The 24,651-nt window shown below is 48.3% G+C and overlaps 1 protein-coding gene across 1 annotated transcript in view; it reads right to left on the bottom strand.

Moving 5' to 3' along the window:
* Nucleotides 1-9,131: 9,131 nt before the first annotated feature.
* Nucleotides 9,132-24,651, bottom strand: part of FAM107A (family with sequence similarity 107 member A) — a 32,930-nt gene continuing 17,410 nt past the window's right edge. Inside the window, exons 2-4 of the mRNA XM_081903424.1 lie at nucleotides 21,600-21,774; nucleotides 13,701-13,857; nucleotides 9,132-11,512 (exon numbers count right to left, since the gene is read on the bottom strand). Coding sequence (XP_081759550.1) covers nucleotides 11,405-11,512; nucleotides 13,701-13,857; nucleotides 21,600-21,774 — 440 coding nt within the window. The 3' untranslated portion in view covers nucleotides 9,132-11,404. The remainder of the gene's footprint in view (nucleotides 11,513-13,700; nucleotides 13,858-21,599; nucleotides 21,775-24,651) is intronic.

Genomic DNA, 24,651 nt, shown 5'->3' with positions numbered 1-24,651 from the left:
TTAAAAACCAATACACGTATTTAATACGATGGATGTGCCATCAACCTGCCTTCAACCACAAATCCAGAAACATGCTGCACTGGCCAATAATCAATAATCAGCATCTGCAGATTTTCTTGGGTGTGTGTTGTACTGGGGATAGATACTGGGTTAGATGCAGAAATCGTTTGGCGTGGACCGTATTTTTAAAACACTGTGATGCCGTACTACTTTAATATCCCTCTCCTCCTCCACCATCAACACCTTAATGCTGAGATTAAGGTAAATCCTTTATTGCGTTTTCTGCAAGGATTGTCCAGGTGTTTCTCAGATTAGGCTGAAGACATTCCATCTCTCCACCCTCTTAAACTGGTTGCAGGAATTGCAGTTTTCCAAGCAAAATGACAGTTCCCTTCTGAGTTATGCAGGCCAAATGTATTGGGGCATGCGTAGCAACGCTCAACTTCCCTGGGCATTGGCCATGCTCGCTGGAGCAGGTGGGAGGTGTGGTTCACCAACATCTGGAGGGCCAAAGGTTCCCCATACCTGGAACGGGGATGAATTTACATGCGTATTTTGGAGCAAGGGTGGGAAACCTGCCACCCTTAGGATACTGATGGACTACAATGCCCATCATCTATGCTCACTGGCCACACTGACAATAGGACAGTAGTCCGACAACATATGTAGGCCCGCAGGTTTCTCAACCCTGAGCTAGAGTAAACTTTGAACTACTTCTTCTCAGAATATTGTATAAAAGCACCCCCCAGTGGTGAAATTATGTTTCTGAGCCTGCAGAAGGTAGATATTGGATGTAAGTTAACATATTTATTAGTACCGTATTTTTTGCTCTATAAGACTCACTTTTTCCCTCCTAAAAAGTGAGGGGAAATGTGTGTGTGTCTTATGGAGCGAATGCAGGCTGCGCAGCTATCTCAGAAGCCAGAACAGCAAGAGGGATTGCTGCTTTCGCTGCGCAGTGATCCCTCTTGCTCTTCTGGCTTCTGAGATTCAGAATATTTTTTTCTTGTTAACCTCCTCCAAAAACTAGGTGCGTCTTGTGATCTGGTGCGTCTTATAGAGCGAAAGATACGGTATGTAGGCCCGCAGGTTTCTTAACCCTGAGATAGAGTAAACTTTGCACTACTTCTTCTGAGAATATTGTATAAAAGCATCCCAAAGTAGTGAAATTATGTTTCTGAGCCTGCAGTAGGTGGATACTGGATGTAAGTTAACATATTTATTAGTATATTCTGTGCCATTTTTGAGCATGCTGCTTTGCAGTGTACCAGAAGAGCAGAAGGTAAATAACTGGGTTGAGAGTTAATTAAAAAAGATTTGATTTGGGGGGGCAGGGTGCACCCTAACCCTTTGGGAATCTTTCTTTCTCTTTTTTGGTATTACTCTCTATGGCATGGGTCATAAACCACTTTGAGGTGTTTGTTTGTTTTACAATCAAGCAGTGCATAAATTTTAGGTAAAGGTAAAGGGACCCCTGACCATTAGGTCCAGTCGTGGCCGACTCTGGGGTTGCGGCGCTCATCTCGCTTTACTGGCCGAGGGAGCCAGCGTACATGTGGCCAGCATGACCAAGCCATTTCTGGCAAACCAGAGCAGCACACGGAAACGCCGTTTACCTTCCCACTGGAGCGGTACCTATTTATCTACTTGTACTTTGACGTGCTTTCGAACTGCTAGGTTGGCAGGAGCAGGGACCGAGCAATGGGAGCTCACCCCATCACGGGGATTCAAACCACTGAGCTTCTGATCGGCAAGCCCTAGGCTCAGTGGTTTAACCCACAGCGCCACCCGGAAACAATAAAACAACAAATAGGGGAGCTGCTGTCTTGTATTGTTGTCTATGACAGATTTCCAAATGTGACTGTAGGTCCAAAGAATAAGGGTACCGTATTTTTCGCCCCATAGGACGCACCGGCCCATAGGACGCACCAAGTTTTTTTGGGGGGAAATAAAGAAAAAAAAAATATTTCCCCCCCCAGGTGCTTGTGGGGCCGGCAGCGGGGAGAAGCGCTCTTCTCCCCGCCGCCCGCCTGCAGATCAGGTCCGGGGACAGAGGGAGGACGCGCTGCGCCTCCCAGCTGTCCCCGGAGCTTGCGGGGCAGGCAGCGGGGAGAAGCGCTCTTCTCCCCGCCGCCCGCCTGCAGATCAGGTCCGGGGACAGAGGGAGGACGCGCTGCGCCTCCCAGCTGTCCCCGGAGCTTGCGGGGCAGGCAGCGGGGAGAAGCGCTCTTCTCCCCGCCGCCCGCCTGCAGATCAGGTCCGGGGACAGAGGGAGGACACGCTGCGCCTCCCAGCTGTCCCCGGAGCTTGCGGGGCAGGCAGCGGGGAGAAGCGCTCTCCGTCACAAAACCCGTTCCCTGAGTCCCCAGCTCGCAAGGGTCAGGCTCGGAGACCCTTGGGTCCCAACCTACAGCCCGTTTGCACAGCAACGGTCCCGTTACTTTAGCAATGGTTCCTTCCTCTCAGGGGTTAGGCTGGGTGACCCTCAGGACTCCGTCAAAAAACCTGTTCCCTGAGTGATGGGTCCGAGCTCGCAAGGGTCAGGCTCGGATACCCTTGGGTCCCCAAGGTAAAACATGTTTCCATAGCAACGGTCCCATTTCCATAGCGATGGCCCCTGCCTCTCAGAGATCAGGCTTGGGACCCCGTCACACAACGTGTTTCCTAAACAAAGGTACTGAGTTTGCAAAGGTCAGTATGGTTGTGCTGTGCAGGCCCAGTGCGCAAGCCATTTCCATAGCGACAGTCCCATTTCCATAGCAACGGTTCCTGCCTCACAGGGGTTAGGCTGGGTGACCCTCGGGACTCCGTCACAAAACCCGTTCCCTGAGTGATGGTCCTGAGCTTGCAAGGGTCAGGCTCATAGACCCTTGGGTCCCCGCCCCGTTTCCATAGCGACGGTCCCGTTTCCATACCAACGGCCTCTGCATCACAGGGGTCAGGCCAGGTTACCCTCAGGACTCCGTCAAAAAAAGTTCCCCGAGTGATAGTCCCGAGATCGCAAGGGTCAGGCTCATATACCCTTGGTTTCCTGCCCCATTGCCATAGCGGCAGTCCGATTTCTATAGCAACGGTTCCTGCCATGCAGGGTGGGAGACCCTCAGGACTCCGTCACAAGACTTCAAGTGATGGTCCCAAGCTCGCAAGGGTCAGGCTCATAGACCCTTGGGTCCCCGCCCCGTTTCCATAGCGAAGGCCTCTGCCTCGCAGGGGTCAGGCCGGGTGACCCTCCGTCAAAAAACCCATTCCCTGAATGATGGTCCCCAGCTCGCAAGGTCAGGCTCGGAGCTGTTTCCATAGCAACAGTCCCATTTCCATAGCAACGGTTCCTGCCTCTCAGGGGTTAGGCTGGGTGACCCTCGGGACTCCGTCACAAAACCCGTTCCCTGAGTGATGGTCCCCAGCTTGCAAGGGTCAGGCTCATAGACCCTTGGGTCCCTGCCCTGTTTCCATAGCAACGGTCCTGTTTCCTTAGCAATGGTTCCTGCCTCGTAGGGGTCCAGCTGGGTGACCCTCGGGACTCTGTCATAAAACCCGTTCCCTGAGTGATGGCCCCTAGCTCGTAAGGGTCAGGCTCGGAGACCCTTTGGACCCCAACGTAAAACCTGTTTCCATAGCAACTGTCCCATTTCCGTAGCGATGGACCAGGCTGGGTAACCCTTGGGAGCCCGTCACACAACGTGTTTCCTAAACAAAGGTACTGAGGGGTCTGGCTGGGTGACCCTGGGGACTCTGTCACAAAACCCGTTCCCTGAGTGATGGTCTCCAGCTCGCAAGGGTCAGGCTCATAGACCCTTGGGTTCCTGCCCCGTTGCCATAGCGACATTCCCATTTCCATAGCAACGGTTCCTGTCACACAGGATGGGTGACCCTCGGGACTCCGTCACAAACATGTACCCTGCGTGATGGTCCCAAGCTCAGAAGAGTCAGGCGTGGAGAGCCTTGGGTCCCCATCCTAAAACCCCTTTCCATAGCAATGCTCCCATTTCCATAGCAACAGTTCCTGCCTCGCAGGGGTCAGGCTGGGTGACCGTTGGGAAACAAAACCCTTTTCCTGAGTGATGGTTCCAAGCTCGCAAGGGTCAGGCTTGGGTACCTGCTCCGTTTCCATAGCAACGGTCCTGTTTCCCTAGGAACGGTCCATGCCTCGCAGGGTTCCAGCTGGGTGACCCTCGGGACTCCGTCACAAAACCCGTTCCCTGAGTGATGGTCCTGAGCTTGCAAGGGTCAGGCGTGGAGACCCTTGGGTCCCCAACCTAAAACCCGTTTCCATAGCAATGGTCCCGTTTCCTTAGCAACGGTTCCTGCCTTGCAGGGGTCCGGCTGGGTGACCCTCGGGACTCCGTCACAAAACCCGTTCCCTGAGTGATGGTCCTGAGCTCACAAGGGTCAGGCTCGTAGACCCTTGGGTCCCCGCTCCGTTTCCATAGCGGCAGTCCCGTTTCCATAGCAACGGTTCCTGCCTGCAGGGGTGAGGCTGGGTGACCCCTGGGGCCCGGTCGCACAGCTCATTTCCTGAGCGAAGGTCCTGAGCTCGCAGAGGTCAGGCTGGGTGACCTGTGCGACCGCAACTTTAAGCTTGTTTTCATCGCGACGGTACCGTTTCCATAGCGTCGGATCCTGCCTCTCAGGGATCAGGCTGGGTAACCCTTGGGACCCTGTCACACAATGTGTTTCCTGAGTGATGGTCCTGAGCTCCCAAGGGTCAGGCTCGGAGACCCTTGGGCATAGCTGTCAACTTACAGATTTGAAAATAAGGGACCAGCAGCATCGAAAATAAGGGATCAGCAGCCAAAATAAGGGATTTTAGACAACCAGCTGAAATACGAAATTAAAAGGGACCAGATAATTTTTGAGAGCAATGCCGCTTTTTAGCCCTTCGTTTCTAGAGGTTGCTGCTCAGTAAACCAGCTGATGAAACACTTCAATTAAATAACTACAAGCAGCAACCACTTTTTGCGCAAAACGAAGTCCAAGCTACGAAGATGCTGCTGCAGTTCTGTATCTTTTCTCTCGTGCTCCATCTGCAGCTCTCAGTTCCATCAGGCGGGGCGGGAGGAAGGGGGGGGGGATATCACCCGAAGTAAACCCGCAGATCAGACCATCTATGCTGGTCGACCACTACAAATCTATGGGAGAAGCGCTTGCGGTCCTTCCCTTGTAGCTCTTGGAACACCTACCTGCGCCTCCTCCTCCTCCTCTCTCTGAACTGCTTTCTCTATGGTTGCCCTTGCTCTCGTCTCATGGCTCCTGACCAATTCATAGGCCGCGCCAGGCTGCCCATCTCATTTGGGTCCTTTGGCGGTGCAGCCGTAGTACAGCCTAGCGGGAGCGGCGGTGGCGGCAGGCAAAGGGGAGGCCCCAGGCAGAGACGCTCAGTTCGGCAGCCACAAGGGGATGGCAGCGGAAGGGCCCGAGGCTCCCACCAGTCCTGGCCGGGAGGGGCTCCTGGGGGCCGAGGCTGAAGAGAGGAGGCCGGAGGGGGCTGGGCCGGGCAGCCAAGCAACACAGTTGGAGCCTCCCTCCTCCCTGGCCGGCAGGGAGGGAGGGAGGGGAGCTGCTTCCTTTGAAACCCGGGAAATTTAAGGGACATCGTCAATAAGGGACAGCAGCAGGACACGGCGCTGGGATAAGGGAGTTTCCCACCAAATAAAGGACGGTTGACAGCTATGGGCAGCATCGACCCCACTATGTGGGAATCCCTTGCAGACGACTGCAGTGCCTGGAGACAGCCAGCCAGGACGTTTATCCACAGCGGTGACCAAGGGAGGAATGACTTCTGGGAGGAGTGCAGAGAGAGGAAACGCCATGGTGCATCTGCAGCAGCACAACCGGACGCCTTCATCTGCCCCAACTGCAACAAAACATGTCTCTCCCTTATCGATCTTTATAGCCACAGCAGACGTTGCAACCTTCCAACGGTTCAACTCACCCCTCCATTGTCTCCCGAGACAGATGGAGGCAAACCAATGTGTTTAGTGGTTTAAACATTTTTGTGAGGCTCAGTCTAGATCAAAGCCTTGTGCAACTTCACGCTGAAGCGCTGCGAATGTAACTATACATGTATTAACTGTTACGTACTGAAGTTTTCACCCTGTAGATAGTTTTCACTCAGGTCCACATATGCAAATAAGGAATTGAAAGTGACATTCAGTGATTGGATAGTTACAGAAAGTGGTTACTGTTGCATTGTAGTAGAGCTCTATATAAGCAGGCTGGCTGAACCCTTCAGTTCAGTTCTGTTCTGGCCTGTGAATAAACAAGAGCTGTTTGAAGAATTGCTGTGTCGTCTGATATGTTCACCCACAAGTTAACATTAACTGCAGGTGCACTTGCTATAGCCAAACACTAGAAGACAGTAGACCCGAAGCAGTTCTGGCAGCAGCGACACTAGAACTTGTCCTTGGTGCAAGAGTGCAAAACAAACCATGATCCTGGGTTTGGATGCTGTGCTAACCTAGTTCCTATGTGGTTCATTTACCTGCTCAGGTGAAGGTGGGTTGAAGTGGGAGGGCTTGGGCTGTGGGCATCGATATGCAACTCGTACACAGGGCAGGCTTGCCTGGGGATGTCGAAACCTCTTTGATCCAGGGCAGGATTTGCTTTTGTCTTCTTTGCCAACACAAGGTGTTCTAAGGATAATTGGCATCCTTGCCAAATGGCTGTTATGAAATGAGGCCGGATGGAGCAAGGATCGCCAACGCTCCCAGGTGTTCATGGGACCCCATTAATTACCGTATTTTTCGCTCTATAAAACGCACCAGACCACAAGACGCACCTAGTTTTTGGAGGAGGAAAACAAGGAAAAAAAAATTCTGAATCCCAGAAGCCAGAACAGCAAGAGGGATCGCTGCGCAGCGAAAGCAGCAATCCCTCTTGCTGTTCTGGCTTCTGGGATATAGCTGCGCAGCCTGCATTTGCTCCATAAGACGCACACACATTTCTCCTTACTTTTTAAGGAGGGGGAAAGTGAGTCTTATAGAGCAAAAAATACGGTAAGTATCTCAGCCACAGGGGGAATATTGTGAACAACGAACGGGTGAGACACATCAAAGGATTTGCCCTCCCAAAATTAATAATGGGGAACTGAATCTCGCGACCTTATTCTCCTTTTGAGATTCTGCATCGTTCAAAGATTCTAAATATAATCACCATCATTATTAATGCATTTGTATCCTATCCTGCTTTTGAAAAGCAAGGTAGAAGCATTCATGAGGTCCCCAGGCTTTTACCCAGACGTTGGCCAAACCCAGACCTGCTGCTGCGTTCCAGACAGCTGGCTGCATTATACATCCTTGAATTGTGAAGCGCTCTAATAGATTTCACGATTTCCACCGAAATAGCGAAGATGGCATTGCTTTGTGGATTCTTTGCAGGGCTGGGGTCTTGGAAGTAGCTCCACAATGTTGCTGACCTGAACCTGACCCATAAGTGACTAGAGGCTAATATACCTGACCAGAGTAATGAGGGCAGCTGTTTGCCTGGGTTTAGCATCTTTCCAGTGACAGTATATGGGTTCCCTCGAGGAATGATCTTTGGGCTCAAGCTCAACCTACACTAGTAAAAGAAAAAGAAGTTATAAATGTGTTTTAACACTTTGACACCAGATGGTGCTGTAGAGCTGAAATAAGAACTCTATGAAATTTTCCATTGCGAGCTTTAAAATGGTTTTCTCCACAGCATTTTCAGAGCTTTTTTTTTTTTAAAAAAAGCTGTGTAGATGCAGCCTCTCTTTCTGCCTCACACACAGAAACAGAAAGGGAATTAGACAAAGGCTGCTTTTACACCACACATTGAAAGCCACTTTCCAAGCAAAATTCAAAGTGTTGGCGCTGACCTTTAAAGCCCTAAACGGCCTCAGTCCAGTACACCTGAACCCCCATCGTTCAGCCCGGGCACTGAAGTCCAGTGCCGAGGGCCTTCTGGTGGTTCCCTCACTGCGAGAAGCCAAGTTACAGGCAGCCAGGCAGAGGGTCTTCTTGGTAGTGGCACCCGCCCTGTGGAACGCCCTCCCACCAGATGTCAAAGAGAAAAATAACTACCAGACTTTTAGAAGACATCTGAAGGCAGCCCTGTTTAGGGAAGCTTTTAATGTTTAATAGGTTATTGTATTTTAATATTCTGTTGGAAGCCGCCCAGAGTGGCTGGGGAATAAATAACAACAACAACAACAACTTTAAAAATTTGTGGCTTTTCCGCACAGAATTCTGGGAGCTGTAGTTTGTTAAGCTGTTGTTGGTTAGAGTTGGTTAAAGGTAAAGGTACCCCTGCCAATATGGGCCAGTCGTGTCCGACTCTAGGGTTGCGTGCTCATCTCGCTCTAGAGGCCGTGAGCCGGCGCTGTCCGAAGAAACTTCCGGGTCACGTGCCCAGCGTGACGTAGCTGCAGCTAGTGAGCCAGCACCAGCGCAGCACACGGAAACGCCGTTTACCTTCCCGCTATAAAGCGGTACCTATTTATCTACTTGCACTTAAGAGTGCTTTTGAACTGCTAGGTGGGCAGGAGCTGGGACCGAACGACGGGAGCTCACCCCGCCGCGGGGATTCGAACCGCCGACCATACGATCAGCAAGTCCTAGGCACTGAGGTTTTACCCACAGCGCCACCTGTGTCCCTAGAGTTGGTTAGGAGCCCCTCTTTCCCTCACAGAGGCTACAGTTCTCAGATTTCCTCTTGAAGATGCATTGATTGTTAAACCACTCCAGTAACTGCAGCTCTGTGAGGGGCACAGGGAACCTCCTGTATAGAAACTAGCCAACTGTTATGAAGATAAAAGCTACATTTTTGCTCTGTCCACTTTCTTCTCTGGTTGTGTCCACCACCAGTAGAACGTTGCCCAGAAAGGAATGTCGCTCCTTGTCTCCTTCTCTATGCTTTCTTTCTCCCTAGATGGGTCCTGGGTGGAGATCCCAGTGTGCAACTCTTAATTAAAAGGTGGTCACCTGGGGGGGAAGACCACGAAAGTTGAAGCACCCGCCTTGATTAAGCCTGAAGTTGTAGATTTAAAAGATCATCCGTTCCTTAGAAAAACGAAATCAGTTTATTTTGGCTGCCGGCTGTTTTCATTCATAGAATATCTAGCAAAATATACAATTACTCATCAATTCAGGTTTTGTTCTGTTTTTTTCCCCTCTTGATAAAATGTTCTCTCCCCAAGAAAGCAATGGAGGCAGTTAATATGAACATGTGCAATAATATACATGCAGCAGGTGCACAGATATCACTATGTTTATATAGCACAGTATACCTAAGTAGGGTACAGAATGAGTTTCTTTGGGGTAAAAATAAGAATAATATGCGCTTTCGAGGAAAAGTAACAGACATTTTGGGAAGCACAATTTCCAGTACCTCTGTATAGGCTGAATTCTGACTCGTATAGTACAAGATCCCTAGGTGCTGTTAAAACACCGCTCAAGAAAGATCTCTGCATAGCCTTCAGACGTGGTGCCCCGGCTTGTTCCAGAACATTTGGAATGGCGAGCCCCAGTGTTCACACACACAAATTCCTAGTATCTACCAGTAGGTTGTATTATGAATTAATTGGTCCCAAGCCAAGCCTTCCTGTGTGAAGGCACTTTGAGGCTCTCTTTGAACCAACTTCTCATTGCTTTTCTAAATTCTTCCGTGGGGAAAATAGTTCTCAACTTTTGTTTCTTGCTTTAAGAAGAATTCCCCACCCAATTCACATTGTACCACTGAGAGGGGAAGGAACTAAGACCTGACAGCTGGAAGGGACCTATTTTTTTTAAACAAAGAAATAAAGATAAGGGAATTACTTTTATGTGCAATAGAACTGCTCCTTCTTCATGCAGTGCAGTTAAACCATGAAGCTCCCTCACACGGGAGTCAGCAACTGCCACTAACTCAGAAGCTTTTAAAAGAGCATCCGGCAGATTCATGGTGAAGGCTACAAGCCACAATAGCTATCTGTCTCCACGGTCTGAGGCAGTACGGCTCCTGAAAATCTGTTGCGGGGAAACCACAGGAGAGGAGAGCACTCTTGAACTCGGGTCCTGCCTAAGGGTCTCCCTCTGTGAGAACAGGGTGCTGGACTAGTTAGGGCAGACATGGCCAAACTTGGCCCTCCAGCTGTTTTGGGACTACAATTCCCATTATCCCTAGCTGACAGGACCAGTGGTCAGGGATGATGGGAACTGTAGTCCCAAAACAGCTGGAGGGCCAAATTTGGCCACGCCTGAGTTAGGCCATTGACCTGAGTCCTCACAGGCCTCTGTGTGGCCCCATAAGGCCCTCTCTATGCAGCTGATGTGATTCTTATTAGGCCACCACTTCCGGTCTCTCTGAGACCACCATTTTCTTCCTCCATGTTCTGAAAGCAACACATTTGTAGGCATGGTTTCTTATTCCTTCCACACAGCTCCTAAAGGCCCCTTCTGAAATATGATCCCTGCTCCCCATGTCAGAGCACGAGGGTTGAGAAGGTTTTGCATCCGACCGTATGATATAACCCGGGCCTGCTCTTTCTGTAGTAACATGTTAAGTTGCAGAAAGAAACGCGAGTGCTATTTTACGACTGAATCTAAGAGAGGACCAATACATCCTCATAGACACTAAGAGACACCACATGCTTCCCCCACCATCTCAGCGGTGCAATACATAGGAGGCTTGCCTTCTTGTGAGTCAGACCATTGGCTTGTCACTCAGTACTGTCAACACAGGCCAGCCGTGGCTTTCTGAGGTTTCAAGTGGGGGTTTCAACCTGGGAGCCTTTCACGAACTTCAAGTGAAGTACGGAAACTCACACGCTTATTGACATGGTTGCATTTTCTTGGTGGGTGTTGCTTCGACACAGCAGAAAGTGACAAAAGCGTAGCTGAGTGAGCTCTAGCGGTTAGCTGGCGCTGATAGCCTCTTCCCTTTTTCGTTTCTTTCATTTTTTGGCCCCCTTCTCTGGTTTTCCAACAAGCTACTCCAAAGATTAGCTCGACTGAGCCTGAAATTTATTACAACCATTAGTTTCTGCTGCTGAGCGTCTTGAAGCCCTGGCATTGATATGGCGGCCTAGTCTTCATAGACCATCGCCCACACATTGCACCTCCAAGGTTTAAGCCCAGAGCTAACAAGGGATGGGATAGGGCATCAACATTGCCTGTTTACTCGAGAGGAAGGCTCAGGCCATTATTATTACTCCCCACCCAAACGCTTCTACTAGCATAGCATCACAAACTTTCCCAGCCCCCCACACACTGATGTTACTCCTTCCTAGATGTACAGCAAAAGCCCATGTTGGGGAGTTTCTACCGGAGCAAGCGTTAATAAACAGTAAGCAGCCCCAAAGACGTAACTGTGAATGTCCACCATATAAGAAGATGTCAGCATGTAGGTATTCAAGCGAGCAGAGAAGGTCCTCCTCTTCCAATCTGGTCTCAGCTGCTCCCATCCGCTAGGCGACCTTCTCCGCCCCAGTTAGCGTTGATGTCCTCCTCAGGTTCTCTTTTACTTTAATAAACTCTGGCGCATTTTCTTCTTGCTTCTCTTGCTCCCTCTCCAACTGATGGGAGAAGAAAGGAGGGATATATACATTAATAAAACTTGTATGTGTTTGTATGTGGAGAGAGTAGGGGAGGGAGACCTCAGGATGGGATGGCAGAAATGCAGCTCTACATGTCTCTCCATCAGGCCCCCAGCACTCTCTCTATTATTATCTATTTAAAGATATTTTAATCCCACTCTTCATCCAAGAAACATTTGCAGATCAGCATACCTTAAAAAGCAGAGACATCACCTTGCCGACAAAGATCCTTATAGTTAAAGCTATGGTTTTCCCAGTAGTGAGGTATGGAAGTGAGAGCTGGACCATAAAGAAGGCTGATCGCCAAAGAATTGATGCTTTTGAATTATGGTGCTGGAGGAGACTCTTGAGAGTCCCATGGACTGCAAGAAGATTAAACCTCTCCATTCTGAAGGAAATCAGCCCTGAGTGCTCACTGGAAGGACAGACCCTGAAGCTGAAGCTCCAATACTTTGGCCACCTCATGAGAAGAGATGACTCCCTGGAAAAGACCCCGATGTTGGGAAAGATGGAGGGCACAAGGAGAAGGGGATGACAGAGGACGAGATGGCTGGATAGTGTTCTCAAAGCGACTAACATGAGTTTGACCAAACTGCGGGAGGCAGTGGAAGACAGGAGTGCCTGGTGTGCTCTGGTCCATGGGTCACTGTACAAGCAGGCTACATTCCAGTCGGAGGTTTCTACAAACAGGAGGTTCATTGGTGGGGAGCGGGGGATGGCTTTGCAGGGGTGGCCCTCCTTGCCACCCTATGCCAAAATAATCCCCTTCTCTGGTTTGAGAAAGGATGTAGAATGAGAAGGAAGGCTAATTAGCAGCACGGACCTCCTTGGAATGTTGCCACACTTTTAGCAGGGGAAATATAGGAAGTCTCCTGAAACGGACTCAGACCCATTGGTCCACCTTGCTTAGTACTGTATACGCTCACTGGCAGCCCCACTCCAGCCTTGGGGTCAGACTAGGGTCTCTCTCTGCCCTACCTGGAGATGCCAGGGACTGACCATTCTGCAAGATGCTGTACCACTAAGGTACGGGGAGAATGCATTTTGATCTCCCATTCAAAGTCCCGCTGTTGCACCATCTATCCCCCCTTTTTCTAATGAAAGGCAGCTGCGAAAATCTTTAAGTGGAGGGGAAAAAAGGGATGCTCGGATCATGTATTTTGCCTGTCTAGCAAATAGCTTTAATTGCAAATAAGCCAGAATAATTAGGAAATTGCTGAAATCAGGTTGAGTTGCGACAATAGTAATTAATAATCGTAATAATCAGGAGGCTTTAAAATAAAATAAAAGGAGTTAAGAACTCTTAATTAAATGCTTGAGGAGCAGAGTATTTCGTTTAAATTGTATTGGGGTATGTTTTTTTTTTTAAAAAAAACAAACCCCAAAAATAAAAGCGCTTAATTACAGCAGATTTCCAGCTAAGCTCACGCTACTTGTCTTCCAAGCCATGGAACATCCACTAAGCGATGTCTGCAATTACCAGCTAGCGTGAGAGAAGGGAGCAGCCTGTGTTAATGAAAACAAGAAGGATGAACATGGCAACATGTTGATAATTGTGCCTTCAAGAGATGTGTGTGGCGCTCTGCCGAAAATTTAATTAAGATCTCTATCCGGTAAGAGTGCAACGTGCAATGTTTTGGTTGCTTTGCCTGTTTCGCCAGGCTGGTTTAAAAATTTTGAAATCCTGAACTGGTGTTTACAAGCTTAGAGCTCTCAGTGACTTCAAGGGGATTGAAGAGCTTGTAAGTGGTGTTAAAATCTGGGGATTAAAGCCAGGATAGAAAAACAGCTGCTCTGCTGCTGGGGCAGGAAGCTTAGGCGGCCTGGTGGCTGCAATCCCATTACGGACGGCAGAACCTGGATCAAAAGGGTTTATCCAGATCATCAGGTGAAAGCTTGAGGCATATTCCTGCGAGTCCTGAGCAAAGGTAAATTGCACGAAGTCAAGTAAAGAACTGGGGTTTAGGGGTGCCCTTTGCCAATGGTATGAAGCTTGACAGCAGCACTGCGCACGAAAACCCACAGATCCTTTTCGTAAACTACCAATGCAGAGTTGTTTGTGAAAAGACTGAAGAGCGCCATGTGATTGTTTAGAGTAAATACAGGGTGGATTTCTCTGCACTTCTGATGTGGTTTATTGCAACAAGATTTCAAAACTGCGTCCTACCTGGTCCAGCTTCTGTTGCCTCTTCAGGAGCTCTTGCTCAAAGGGAGATTTCAACTTCTTCGCCTCTTCCTCTTCTTTCCTCTGCCTGATCAGCTGGTTCCGCCGCCGATGCTCCAGAACTCGCTGCAGTTCTGGTTTGCTCTCGACTCCCAAGCCTCTGTGAAACGAGGAGGGAAAAGGGGCAGGTTAATTAAGGCTGAGCTGCCAAGTGCAAATGGTTGTATCCTACGGGGAAACAAACAGGGCAACCCTGCTCAGAAGTAATCCCCAGAATTCAATGGTGCTTGCTACGAGAAAAGTGGGCAAAGAATTGCATCCTTGTGTTGCAATCCTATACATGTCTACTGCTAAGAAGGACATCCCATTGAGTTCAATGGGACTTACTCCCAGGTAGGTGTGTAAAGGACTGCCGGTTGAAGTTAAATCCTTCGAAGACAGAGGTCCTTTGGCTGGGTTGGGACGATATGGGATTGGGGGGGCAACTCCCATCTCTTGCGGGGGTGCAATTAGTGCCAGCACCGTCCGTTAAGAGCTTGGCTGTAATCTTCGACACCTCCCTTTCCATGGAGGTACAGATTGCAGCTATAACAAAGGCGGCATTTTTTCATCTCTGGCAAGCTAAGCAGTTGGCTCCTTACATCTCTCGCCCTGACCTAGCCACTGTGATCCACGCGACGGTCACCTCCAGACTGGATTATTGTAACTCACTCTACGTGGGGCTGCCCTTGAGACTGACCCAGAAACTCCAGCGGGTGCAGAATGCCGCGGCAAGACTCCTTACGGGGTCCTCGCTGTGAGATCACATTCACCCGGTGCTATACCAGCTGCACTGGCTCCCGGTGGAGTACAGGATCAGGTTTAAGGTGCTGGTTTTAACCTTCAAAGCCCTATACGGTCTAGGACCCACGTACCTCTCCTGGTATGTCCTACAGAGGAATTTACGGTCTTCAAACAAAAACATCTTGGAGGTCCCAGGCCACAGAGAGGTTAGGCTGGCCTCAACCAGAGCCAGGGCTTTTTCGGCCATGGCCCCGATCTGGTGGAACGCTCTGTCACAAGAGACTAGGGCCCTGTGGGACTCGACATCTTTCCGCAGGGCCTGCAAGACAGAGCTGTTCCACCAGGCCTTTGGTCAGGGCGCAGCCTGACTCCCTCCTTTGGAAATCCTCACAGAACTCTAGCCCAATGGTTGCCATTAATCTGATTTGAATTAATTTTATAATGAAATGATTTTAGAATGTTTTATCATTTTACTGTTGTTAGCCACTCTGAGCCCGGCTTCGGCTGGGGAGGGCGGGACATAAATAATTTTTTAAAAAAATTATTATTATTATTATTATTATTATTATTATTATTATTATTTTGAAAAACTACTTAGGTATAATGATTTTGGACAAAGGTGCCCCAGCTATGGAATCATTTCCATAAACAGAGTCACCTAATGCCCTTCAGGTGCCGCATAAACATTTTTATTTACCCAGAAATTTAAGAAAACATTTCTTCCCTTTGCTGATTAGCTGTCTCCAACCTGCTGCTTTAGTTCAGTTCTGTGTTTTATTCTATTGTTTTCTTTTGTGCACTACGCAGTCTGAAATGGAAGATGATGAGAGGCGACTTATCTATCTATGTCTTAGAATTCCAACAGGTGTTGCTTAAAGGTGCTACAAAAACCTGTCCTTTTTACCATTTGGCCACCCTAAAAAAAGAGAGGGGGCAGGGAATGGTAGCGGGTTAGTGGTGTGGTCAACCATGTGGTGTGCCTTTCTCTCAGCCAAGGATATGACAGGAGGTGTCTGGTGGCGTCTTCCTGAGTAACCAATTCAGGCTGTCTGGGCACAGGAACAGTTCCATTGGCCAGAAAGAAAGTGATGAGAATTTGTGGTTGCTGGCAGGGGAGGGTTAAGGCAGATGGTACCATTTCCCCACCAAGTGGAATAAGCAGGAGCCCCCACCCCCAAGACAGAGGACGGCTGGCTTGCCACCTTTTAGAGTAAGCAAGGCAATGCACATGGCCATCTAAAGGGCATTCCCCAACCCCTTAAGACTGCTAAGTTGAGAGTCTAAAAATGACCCAACTGCAGCATGGATGGGAAGGAGAAGGGGACTCTGTGTTGGCCACCAGGCGAGGGCTTTTCCCACCTGCCTTGCCCCACACTTCAGCCCTCAGAGTCCCTAGAGATTTCAGAAGGAAGTTGCTACCATGACCATAATGTGAATGTGGTTTTTGATGAACTGAGTGGAAGACTATGAGTCATGGGGAGAGAGGGGGAGAGAGAGAGAATTCAGCAGTGCTTAGTTTGTTTTTTGCTTGCTTGTTTATTAATATTGTTGTTAATATTGTTGATACAGTGGTACCTCGGGTTACAGACGCTTCAGGTTACAGACGCTTCAGGTTACAGACGCTTCAGGTTACAGACTCCGCTAACCCAGAAATAGTACCTTGGGTTAAGAACTTTACCTCAGGATGAGAACAGAAATCACACGACGGCAGCATGGCGGCAGCAGGAGGCCCCATTAGCTAAAGTGGTACCTCAGGTTAAGAACAGTTTCAGGTTAAGAACGGACCTCCAGAACGAATTAAGTTCTTAACCCGAGGTACCACTGTACTGTTTTGTGGATTGTAAGCACTTTGTGAACTTTATAATATGACTTTTCTCGTGGTTGGGCTGTTATCTATTTTTAAAAAGTTGTTTTGTTGATGTTTTATAGGAGGTGGTCACTTTATTGATGACTTGGTAATTTGTATATCATCTGTGTTGCAATTGTGACGTTCTGCTATGTTGTTATTTATCGTATGTAAGCAGCTTTGTGACTCATGAGAGTAAAAAGCAGCACAGAAATATAAGAAATGAATGAATGGGAAAAGGAAAAAAAAATTCCTTCCAGTAGCACCTTAAAGACCAACTAAGTTAGTTCTTGGTATGAGCTTTCGTGTGCATGCACGAAAGGTATCTGAAGAAGTGTGCATGCACACGAAAGCTCATACCAAGAACTAACTTAGTTGGTCTTTAAGGTGCTACTGGAAGGAATTTTTTTTGTTTTGACTATGGCAGACCAACACGGCTACCTATCTGTAACTGGGAAAAGGAAAGTTACAGACTTCTGGAGGTCCCACTTCATGACAATGGAAAATATTTGAGAATATTTGATCAGTGAGGCAACTTTATGTATGACAAATCACGCATCAGTGCATAAGCTTTATCCTAAATTATTCCCCACCCCATTACTCTCTGTGATCAACTGGGTGTACCCTTAAAATCGTATGGAAAAAGTGTAAAAAGAAAATGTTTTAATTAAGCATAACATTTCAAAGTTTGACCAACTTAAAAAAATAAAAATAAATCTCAGCCACTTCTTTACCATCCACCAGCAGGGGGAGTAATTCAACCAATAATCTTAAACTAGAATACCTCTGGCAGTTTTTGCTGCAAATAGTTCCTGCACAAATTGATCTGCTCTTAAGTTCAGGGCTGTAAGCAGTGGCCATCGCCCACCATACTGACTTGAGCAAAGCTGGGTCAGGATTCAATGGCTGTTAATGTGGCATGAGATTGCTATAACTGCGTGGTGCGGATGTGTGGCCTTAGTCACTGTGGTGTGTTTGAATGGGTTTTTTGCTCTAATGCTACTGTTTACATTCTTTGACCTTTTGGTCACCCTGCTCAGATGACGTCCCTTTCAGCTTATCAAGATCTTGACTGTTTTTAACCACAACAACAAACATCAAATGAATTGGCAGAGAGCTTAGAGAACATGGTCAATCATGTCTGGAATGGATGGACCAATGCTCTCGCTGTATAAGGCAACATCTGCACCCTATATTCATGCCTCCTCCCCACTCCACAACTAACCTTGGGGATTGTGGTTTGTTCCCTAGGAAGATGAGTTGACTGTTAAACCACTGCAACTCTGTGAGGCAAACAGGCAAACTCCCAGCACCCTTAACAAACGACAGATGCCAGGATTCTTCAGAGAAAGCCCTGACTGGGTAAAGAGGTGTGATACGGTTTTAAAAGTGTAGTGTAGATGGAAGTGTTAGAGAGGCCCCCTTCTATGTCCAAGCTTGTGAAATAAATATATACAGTGGTACCTTGGTTCTCAAACACCAAAAACCCGTAAGTAAGTGTTCCAGTTTTCAAACATTTTTTTGAAGCCGAACATCTGATGCGGCTGTTGTTTCCGGGGCACCTGCACCAATCAGAAGGCGTGCCTTGGTTTTTGAACATTTCAGATGTCAAACGGACTTCTGGAATGGATTAAGTTTGGTGCTTTTGTTTTTGCTATTTATTTTGGGTTTTTGTTTTTGAGGATTTTCTGGTTAATTTGTTTTTGTGACTGTGTGGAACCCAGTTCAGCTACCGTTTGATTGATTGTGTGACTGTGGAAATGGATAAAAGCCCCCCATCCAAACAATGACTACCATCAGTACAGGTAAGGGGGGGGAAATTGTAATTTTTATAATCTACAATACTGTCTTTTTTATTTTATACTACAGCACATTGATTATTGCTTTCATTTTATGGATCAATGGTCTCGTTAGATAGTAAAATTCATGTTAAATTGCTGTTTTAGGGGTTGTTTTTAAAAGTCTGGAACGGATTAATCCGTTTTGCATTACTTTCTATGGTAAAGCGCACCTTGGTTTTGGAACGCTTTGGTTTTAGAACAGACTTCCGGAATGGATTAAGTTTGAGAACCAAGGTACCACTGTACAGCTAAAAGCAAGTGCTGAGGACCCACAGAAGAGGAGAGCAAAAATCTGTTCCTAAGTAGAGGGCACTCAATAACTTGCCTTGGATTTTCAACCTGGAGATAGGGATCAGATCCTGGGGCAGGGGGACCAGAACCTGCTGAGGCAACTGCAGATCTCCAAGATCTCTGCTGTATTTAGATGGGCACTAAACATGCTTCAGGCCTGAGACCGTTTAGAAGATGTAGCGACAATTAAACTGCTATTAAAACCAATACGCTTCCAGCACAGGTAGGTATTAAGATTGTGAAGATGATGAATTCTGTGCCAGATCCTAATCTTATCAGATGGAATCAGGCAGGATACCCACAGCATGGAATAAAAGGAGCTCCTAGCTCCACAGGGAAGCATGCTGGTTGTTAGCTGCTGCCATTATTCTCTGGATTTGGGGGCTGTCTTAATTGTATCTACAGAGGAACATAGGAAGCTGCCTTAAACTGAGCCAGGCCATTGGTCCATCATCTACAGGGCTGTCTTAAGCATATGCGGTGCCGGGGTGCAAAGATCCACCTGGCACACCCCCCCCAGGTTGCCCAGTCCCAGGTGCGCAGGAGGGAGGAGCTGGCCGGCCGCCTCAGCATCTCACTGGCTCAGTTGCCCCTCAACTCGTGGTGCAGAGTTTGAGCCCACCACGGTGCCCTAACCGACGGGCGGGCTCTTCCCCAGACTCAACTTTTGGGCCCTGGACTCTCAGCCTGGTGCCCCTGAGACATAGCTGTCAACCGTCCCTTATTTGGCGGGAAAGTCCCTTATCCCAGCGCCTTGTCCTGCTGCTGTCCCTTATTGATGATATCCCTTAAATTTCCCGGGTTTCAAAGGAAGCAGCTCCTCTCCCTCCCTCCCTGCCGGCCAGGGAGGAGGGAGGCTCCAGCTGTGTTGCTTGGCTGCGTTGCTCACCCAATAAGGAGGCTAAGAACGACTGGGGGGTGGAGCTTGCATGCCTTGTGCTGATCAAATGGGCCACGTTGCCTGGGGACTCCCCTTTGCTCAGCGCTTCCCAGCGGAGAGGTGACGGTGGTTTTCCTTGCTTCATCCCCTTTGCCGGGTTGCTGCGCTGTGGGAACCACTGCTTGAGGCTTCGTTTGGCTGCTGGCTGAGCTTTCTGCCTTTGGCTTGGAGGGGCTCAGAAGTTGAACATACCTGTGCTTGGGAAATCCCTTATTTTGGCTGCTGATCCCTTAGTTTTGAGGCTGCTGGTCCCTTATTTTCAAATCTGTAAGTTGACAGCTATGCCCTGAGAGCCCAGTGCCCTAGTGCCTATGGGTAAGACGGCCCTGATCATCTAACTCAATACTGCCTACATTGACTGGTAGCAGCTCTCCAGAGTTTTAGGCAGGAATGTCAGGGACTGAACCAGGAATCTTCTGCATTCAAAGCAGACCCACTACCTCTGAGCTACAGCTCTTTTCTAGCCACCCACCACAAATGGTTGTTCTTGTTCTAGGGAGGGTGTTGTTGTTGATTTGCCCTGAAAGGTGGAATACAAATTTATAAATGGATGAATGCATGAATAAATACATATGCTAATGATCCAATCTGAACAGCTCACTCCATAGCCTAACTGCCCCCCGCCTGCCCTTTTCAAACAAGATTCATGCTTCATGAAACAAACAATGCTAGCGGATGTGGCTTGGAAGCGGACAGGATATTTACCAGCTCTTCTGCTTCCTTTTATCTAGGAGGACCTTTACAAGCAACCCTGTCTTCCTTTCATCTATAAATATATGTACCTCTTCGGAGAGTTTGGGGAAATCTCGGGCGGGAGCTGACGTTCTTCTGGCTCTATTGACGCTGCAAGAACCCAAGGCGAGATTATGAAACGTGACTTGAATTGTGTGCAGGCTTCTCTGGTGTAGGAGTGTGTGTCCACTCAGACTTTGTGATTTTAAATAATGATATATTTATTTATTTTAAAAGAGAAACAAAAGAGCTACCGACATTGTCATACAATGGACCAGCAGGTGAATGTTAAAAGGGGGAGAACGAAAGAGTAAAGATGGATAAATTTTAAAAGGAAAGGCCTGCCTGTGCTAATTGGAATAGTTATGGAGACATTCACATTGATTTCAGGGCTAGAATTCCAGAATCTGGCATGGATTATCAGAAGCCTGGCCGGTCCATCGATTTCCCCATCGTGCTCCATGACTAGCAGGGGCAGACCAGGGTCTGTGGAGGAGCCACTTGCTACCTGATCCTTTAAAGCGGGGGCGCCAGGGAATTTCTTCATATAAACATTATAAAGCACATGCCCTACTGCTCAGCTATGGTCTACTACCCTAATTGCTCCCAATATACCTGAAGGAGCGTCTCCACCCCCATCGTTCTGCCCAGACGCTGAGTTCCAGCACCGAGGGCCTTCTGGCAGTTCCCTCACTGTGAGAAGCAAAGCTAAAGGGAAGCAGGCAGAGGGCCTTCTCGGTAGTGGCACCCACCCTGTGGAACGCCCTCCCATCAGATGTCAAAGAGATAAACAACTACCTGACATTTAGAAGACGTCTGAAGGCAGCCCTGTTCAGGGAAGTTTTTAATGTGTGACATTTTAATGTATTTTTAATCTTTGTTGGAAGCCGCCCAGAGAGGCTGGGGAGACCCAGCCAGACGGGCGGGGTACAAATTAATAATAATAATAATAATAATAATAATAATAACTGTTCAAAATGACTATATAGCTCTGTTCTAGCACGGATGTGGGTGCCTGGAGGCTTCTGTGCTTAAAATGTCAGCTTTCTTTTTCATTCAACAGAGCAACTTCCTAGTCATCGTGGCTTGTGGGGAAAAAAGCTACAAAAGGTGCCATTTCCCAATGAGACTCATGCTAATTAGAGGGAAGGATCTATTTGCTTCACACCAATCCCTGCCCTTTATTATGACTCCTGGCCTCTATTCTGCAATTATTATTTTTTTACAAAAATAATTAAGGCTCTAAGAAGGACTCTTAAAATCTATTCCCCCCCCCCAACCCCCAGCTCACAGGCCAAAGGCCTGTGGAAGGACATGGCATATTCCAGTTTTCACAAGTGGAATAAACTATGCAGGTCAGGGGTACAATTGTGCATAGACACGGGACCTGCTTCTTCTTCCTAGTTCATAATTCTACTCACTTTGAGGTTAGGGTGCAGTAAACAGCTGTGCTGGATCTTTTTCCTCACCTCTTGTGATTCATAAGCAGCTCCCTGTGAAGTTCTTGATGGCTTTTCGAGGCTCTTACAGGGTTGAGCAGCTTTTTAGGTTTGATAAGGTCAGGGTTTCCGTCAATGTAATCTGGATGAGTCATGATATTCCCAATATCTGGCCTCTCTCTCTGTATTTCAGTATACATAGATGCTAGGAGGGGGAAAGAGGGGGAGGAGAGAAAGAAAGAAAGAAAGAAAGAAGGCCTCTGGATTATTATTATTATTTTTCTTCTTCCAGATATATACCGTATATATGAATCATCTCAAGTCTGTGCCCTTCCGGATTACAAAGACTACCTGAGCAATGTCATTTCATGACAGTAAGTAAGCAGTTTGCACTGGACCTCTTGCATGGCGTTTGAGCTGAGCTCTCTAAGCTTTTGGAGGACTAACTCATGTTTTGACTCTGTGTGTGGAGAGTTCCACACAGACCCCCTCACCTCTTGAAAGAATGTGCCGGAAATCACTACAAACGCCTCCCTTGTTCTCTTATAATGGCAATGGCGTATACCTGAGAGGTGCCAGAACTGAGTTCTGGCTGAAAAAAAAGCTCTCTCTCTTCCTCTCTCTCTCTCTCTCTCTCTGTGTGTGTGTGTGTGTGTGTGATTTATAATTGCTGTGTATCCTGGCATTGCAGGGACGTGGGTGGTGCTGTGGTCTAAACCACTGAGCCTAGGACTTGCTGATCAGAAGGTCGGCGGTTTGAATCCCTGCAATGGGGTCAGCTCCCATTGCTTGGTCCCTGCTCCTGCCAACTTAGCAGTTCAAAAGCCGCCAGTGCGAGTAGATAAATAGGTACAGCTCCGGCGGGAAGGTAAACAGCGTTTTCATGCGCTGCTCTGGTTCACCAGAAGCGGCTTAGTCATGCTGGCCACATGACCCGGAAGCTGTATGCCGGCTCCCTCGGCCAATAAAGCGAGATGAGCGCCGCAACCCCAGAGTCGGTCATGACTGGACTTAACAGTCAGGGGTCCCTTTACCTTTATCCTGGCATTGCACACATGAGCCACACTGCTCACCAACCATCCCTGCGCATAGAGCTCCACAACCCCTGCCCCCATACAAGGGGGATGGGAATCCTGATTGGTCCAGGATCCCCCCTTGCATGGAAGAGATTCATCCATGGCTATTAGCCATGATGGCTATGTTCCACTGTCAGAGGTAAAGCGCTTCTGAAGGCCAGTGGTTGGGAATTCCAGGCAGGCAGAGGGCTGCTGAGCTCATGCCCTGCTCCCTGACTTCTCACAGGCACAGGAGAACAGGATGCTGGACATTGGCCTGATCCAGAAGGGTTCTTCTTATGTTCTTAGGTCCTCCTGTTCTCAGCTTTTGTGCACTGGGCCCCACATCCCTAGAGCCGGTTGGCAATGTGGGTGCTGTGGGAGTGGGTCTGGCAGGCTCAATGCCACTCTCTTCCTCAATGTATGAGTGGTGGTCCTTTGAGTGACCCTCCAGCAAGGTAGGCAACGACATGGTACCCTGCAATGCCAGGGCTACAACTCCTAGTTGTTATCTTTCAAAAAGTAAAAAAACCAGGACACCCCGAAAGTTGTTGAGCTCTTCATTAGTAAGACCCCAGAGTTCTTGAGCTTAAAACACCCCGAAATTGTTGAGCTTTCCGGAAATTCCCCCGGATGTCACTTCCGCCTTTGAAATCTCGGCAATGTCTGGAAAAATCCGGATGTATTTCAGCCCCAACGTCTCCCATCATCCTTGACCATTGGGCCGTGCTGCCTAAAATGTCAGAGTCTGAGCAGAGAGGAAGAAGCAGGGCAGCGTTAAGTGAATTACGACCTGATAAAACCCATATACGTAAAAAACAGAATTCACAGTGTTGAAGCGGCTTCCTGCTGCATTGCATGCTAACTAGGCTAGTGTCCCACCGGGGTGGGGCGGGGGGGGTCAAGGGAAGGGGAGAAAAACAGATCACAACTGATTACATCAGCATAATTGGGGCGAAAAGTTCAATGGTGCAATTAAACGCTGCAGGGTAGCGGATCCAGCCGCTCTGTGCACCAAATTGTTTTGCAGCAGTCGCAAACCCCATTCGGCTAGCAGGGAAAGAGAGGCTGGCTAGTTTTGTCTAGCTTGGCCACCGTTGTTGAGACAAAGACCTGCGGCTCACCCTGGCCTCTTACGAAACAAGAAACACCTGTTACACTCAGGAAAGTGCAGCTCCCTATCTAAGAATGATCCTTGTTGGAACAGCTCCTTCCTTTGTACAACTTTTTCAGTAAAAGTGTGTGTGGTTTTTAAATGCTTCTTCCACAGCTTTGGAAGCAAGAATCTTAGGGTGCTTCCAGAATCCAGACTGTCACTATTTTCAGTGGGGTTCAGTCACATGTCAGCAAATTTGGGTTGACTGGGAGGTTTTTGCACAGCAAACTAATTTCCCCAAAAAGCTGGGTTTCGTTTCATTTTTGCGATAAGCAAAGCGATGGGGAAATGAACTTGCTTTGGCGCAGCGGTGTCTAACATCTCCACCAGTAAGTCAGAATGGATGCTCAATGAATAGCCAACTTCATCAGAACTCCATGCCAAAACAGTTCAGGATGAATGTTCAATGAACAGGTCACCTGGAAGCTTCCTTCCAGGCTATATGGCAATACTACAAGCCAGGTAGTGGAGGGAGAGCTGTGGGGCCAGGACATAGGAGATCCTTGAGCGAGACCTACATTGGCTCCCAGTATGTTTCTGAGCACAATTCAAAATGTTGGTGCTGACCTTTAAAGCCCTAAACCAGGCTTCCTCAACCTCGGTCCTCCACATGTTTGGAGACTACAATTCCCATCATCCCTGACCACTGGTCCTACTAGCTAGGGACCATGGGAGTTGTAGGCCAAAAACATCTGGAGGAAGCCTGCCCTAAACAGCCTCGGCCCAGTATACCTGCAGGAGCGTCTCCATCGCCATCGTTCTGCCCAAACACTGAGATCTAGTGCCAAGGGCCTTCTGGCGGTTCCCTCACTGTGAGAAGCAAAGTTACCGGTAACGAGGCAGAGGGCTTTCTTGGTGGTGGCACCCGCCC

The sequence above is a fragment of the Podarcis melisellensis genome (assembly GCF_964234715.1).
Source record: "Podarcis melisellensis genome assembly, chromosome: 2".
In the NCBI taxonomy this organism is placed as follows: Eukaryota; Metazoa; Chordata; class Lepidosauria; order Squamata; family Lacertidae; genus Podarcis; species Podarcis melisellensis.
This window is presented reverse-complemented; position numbering and strand designations above follow the sequence as displayed.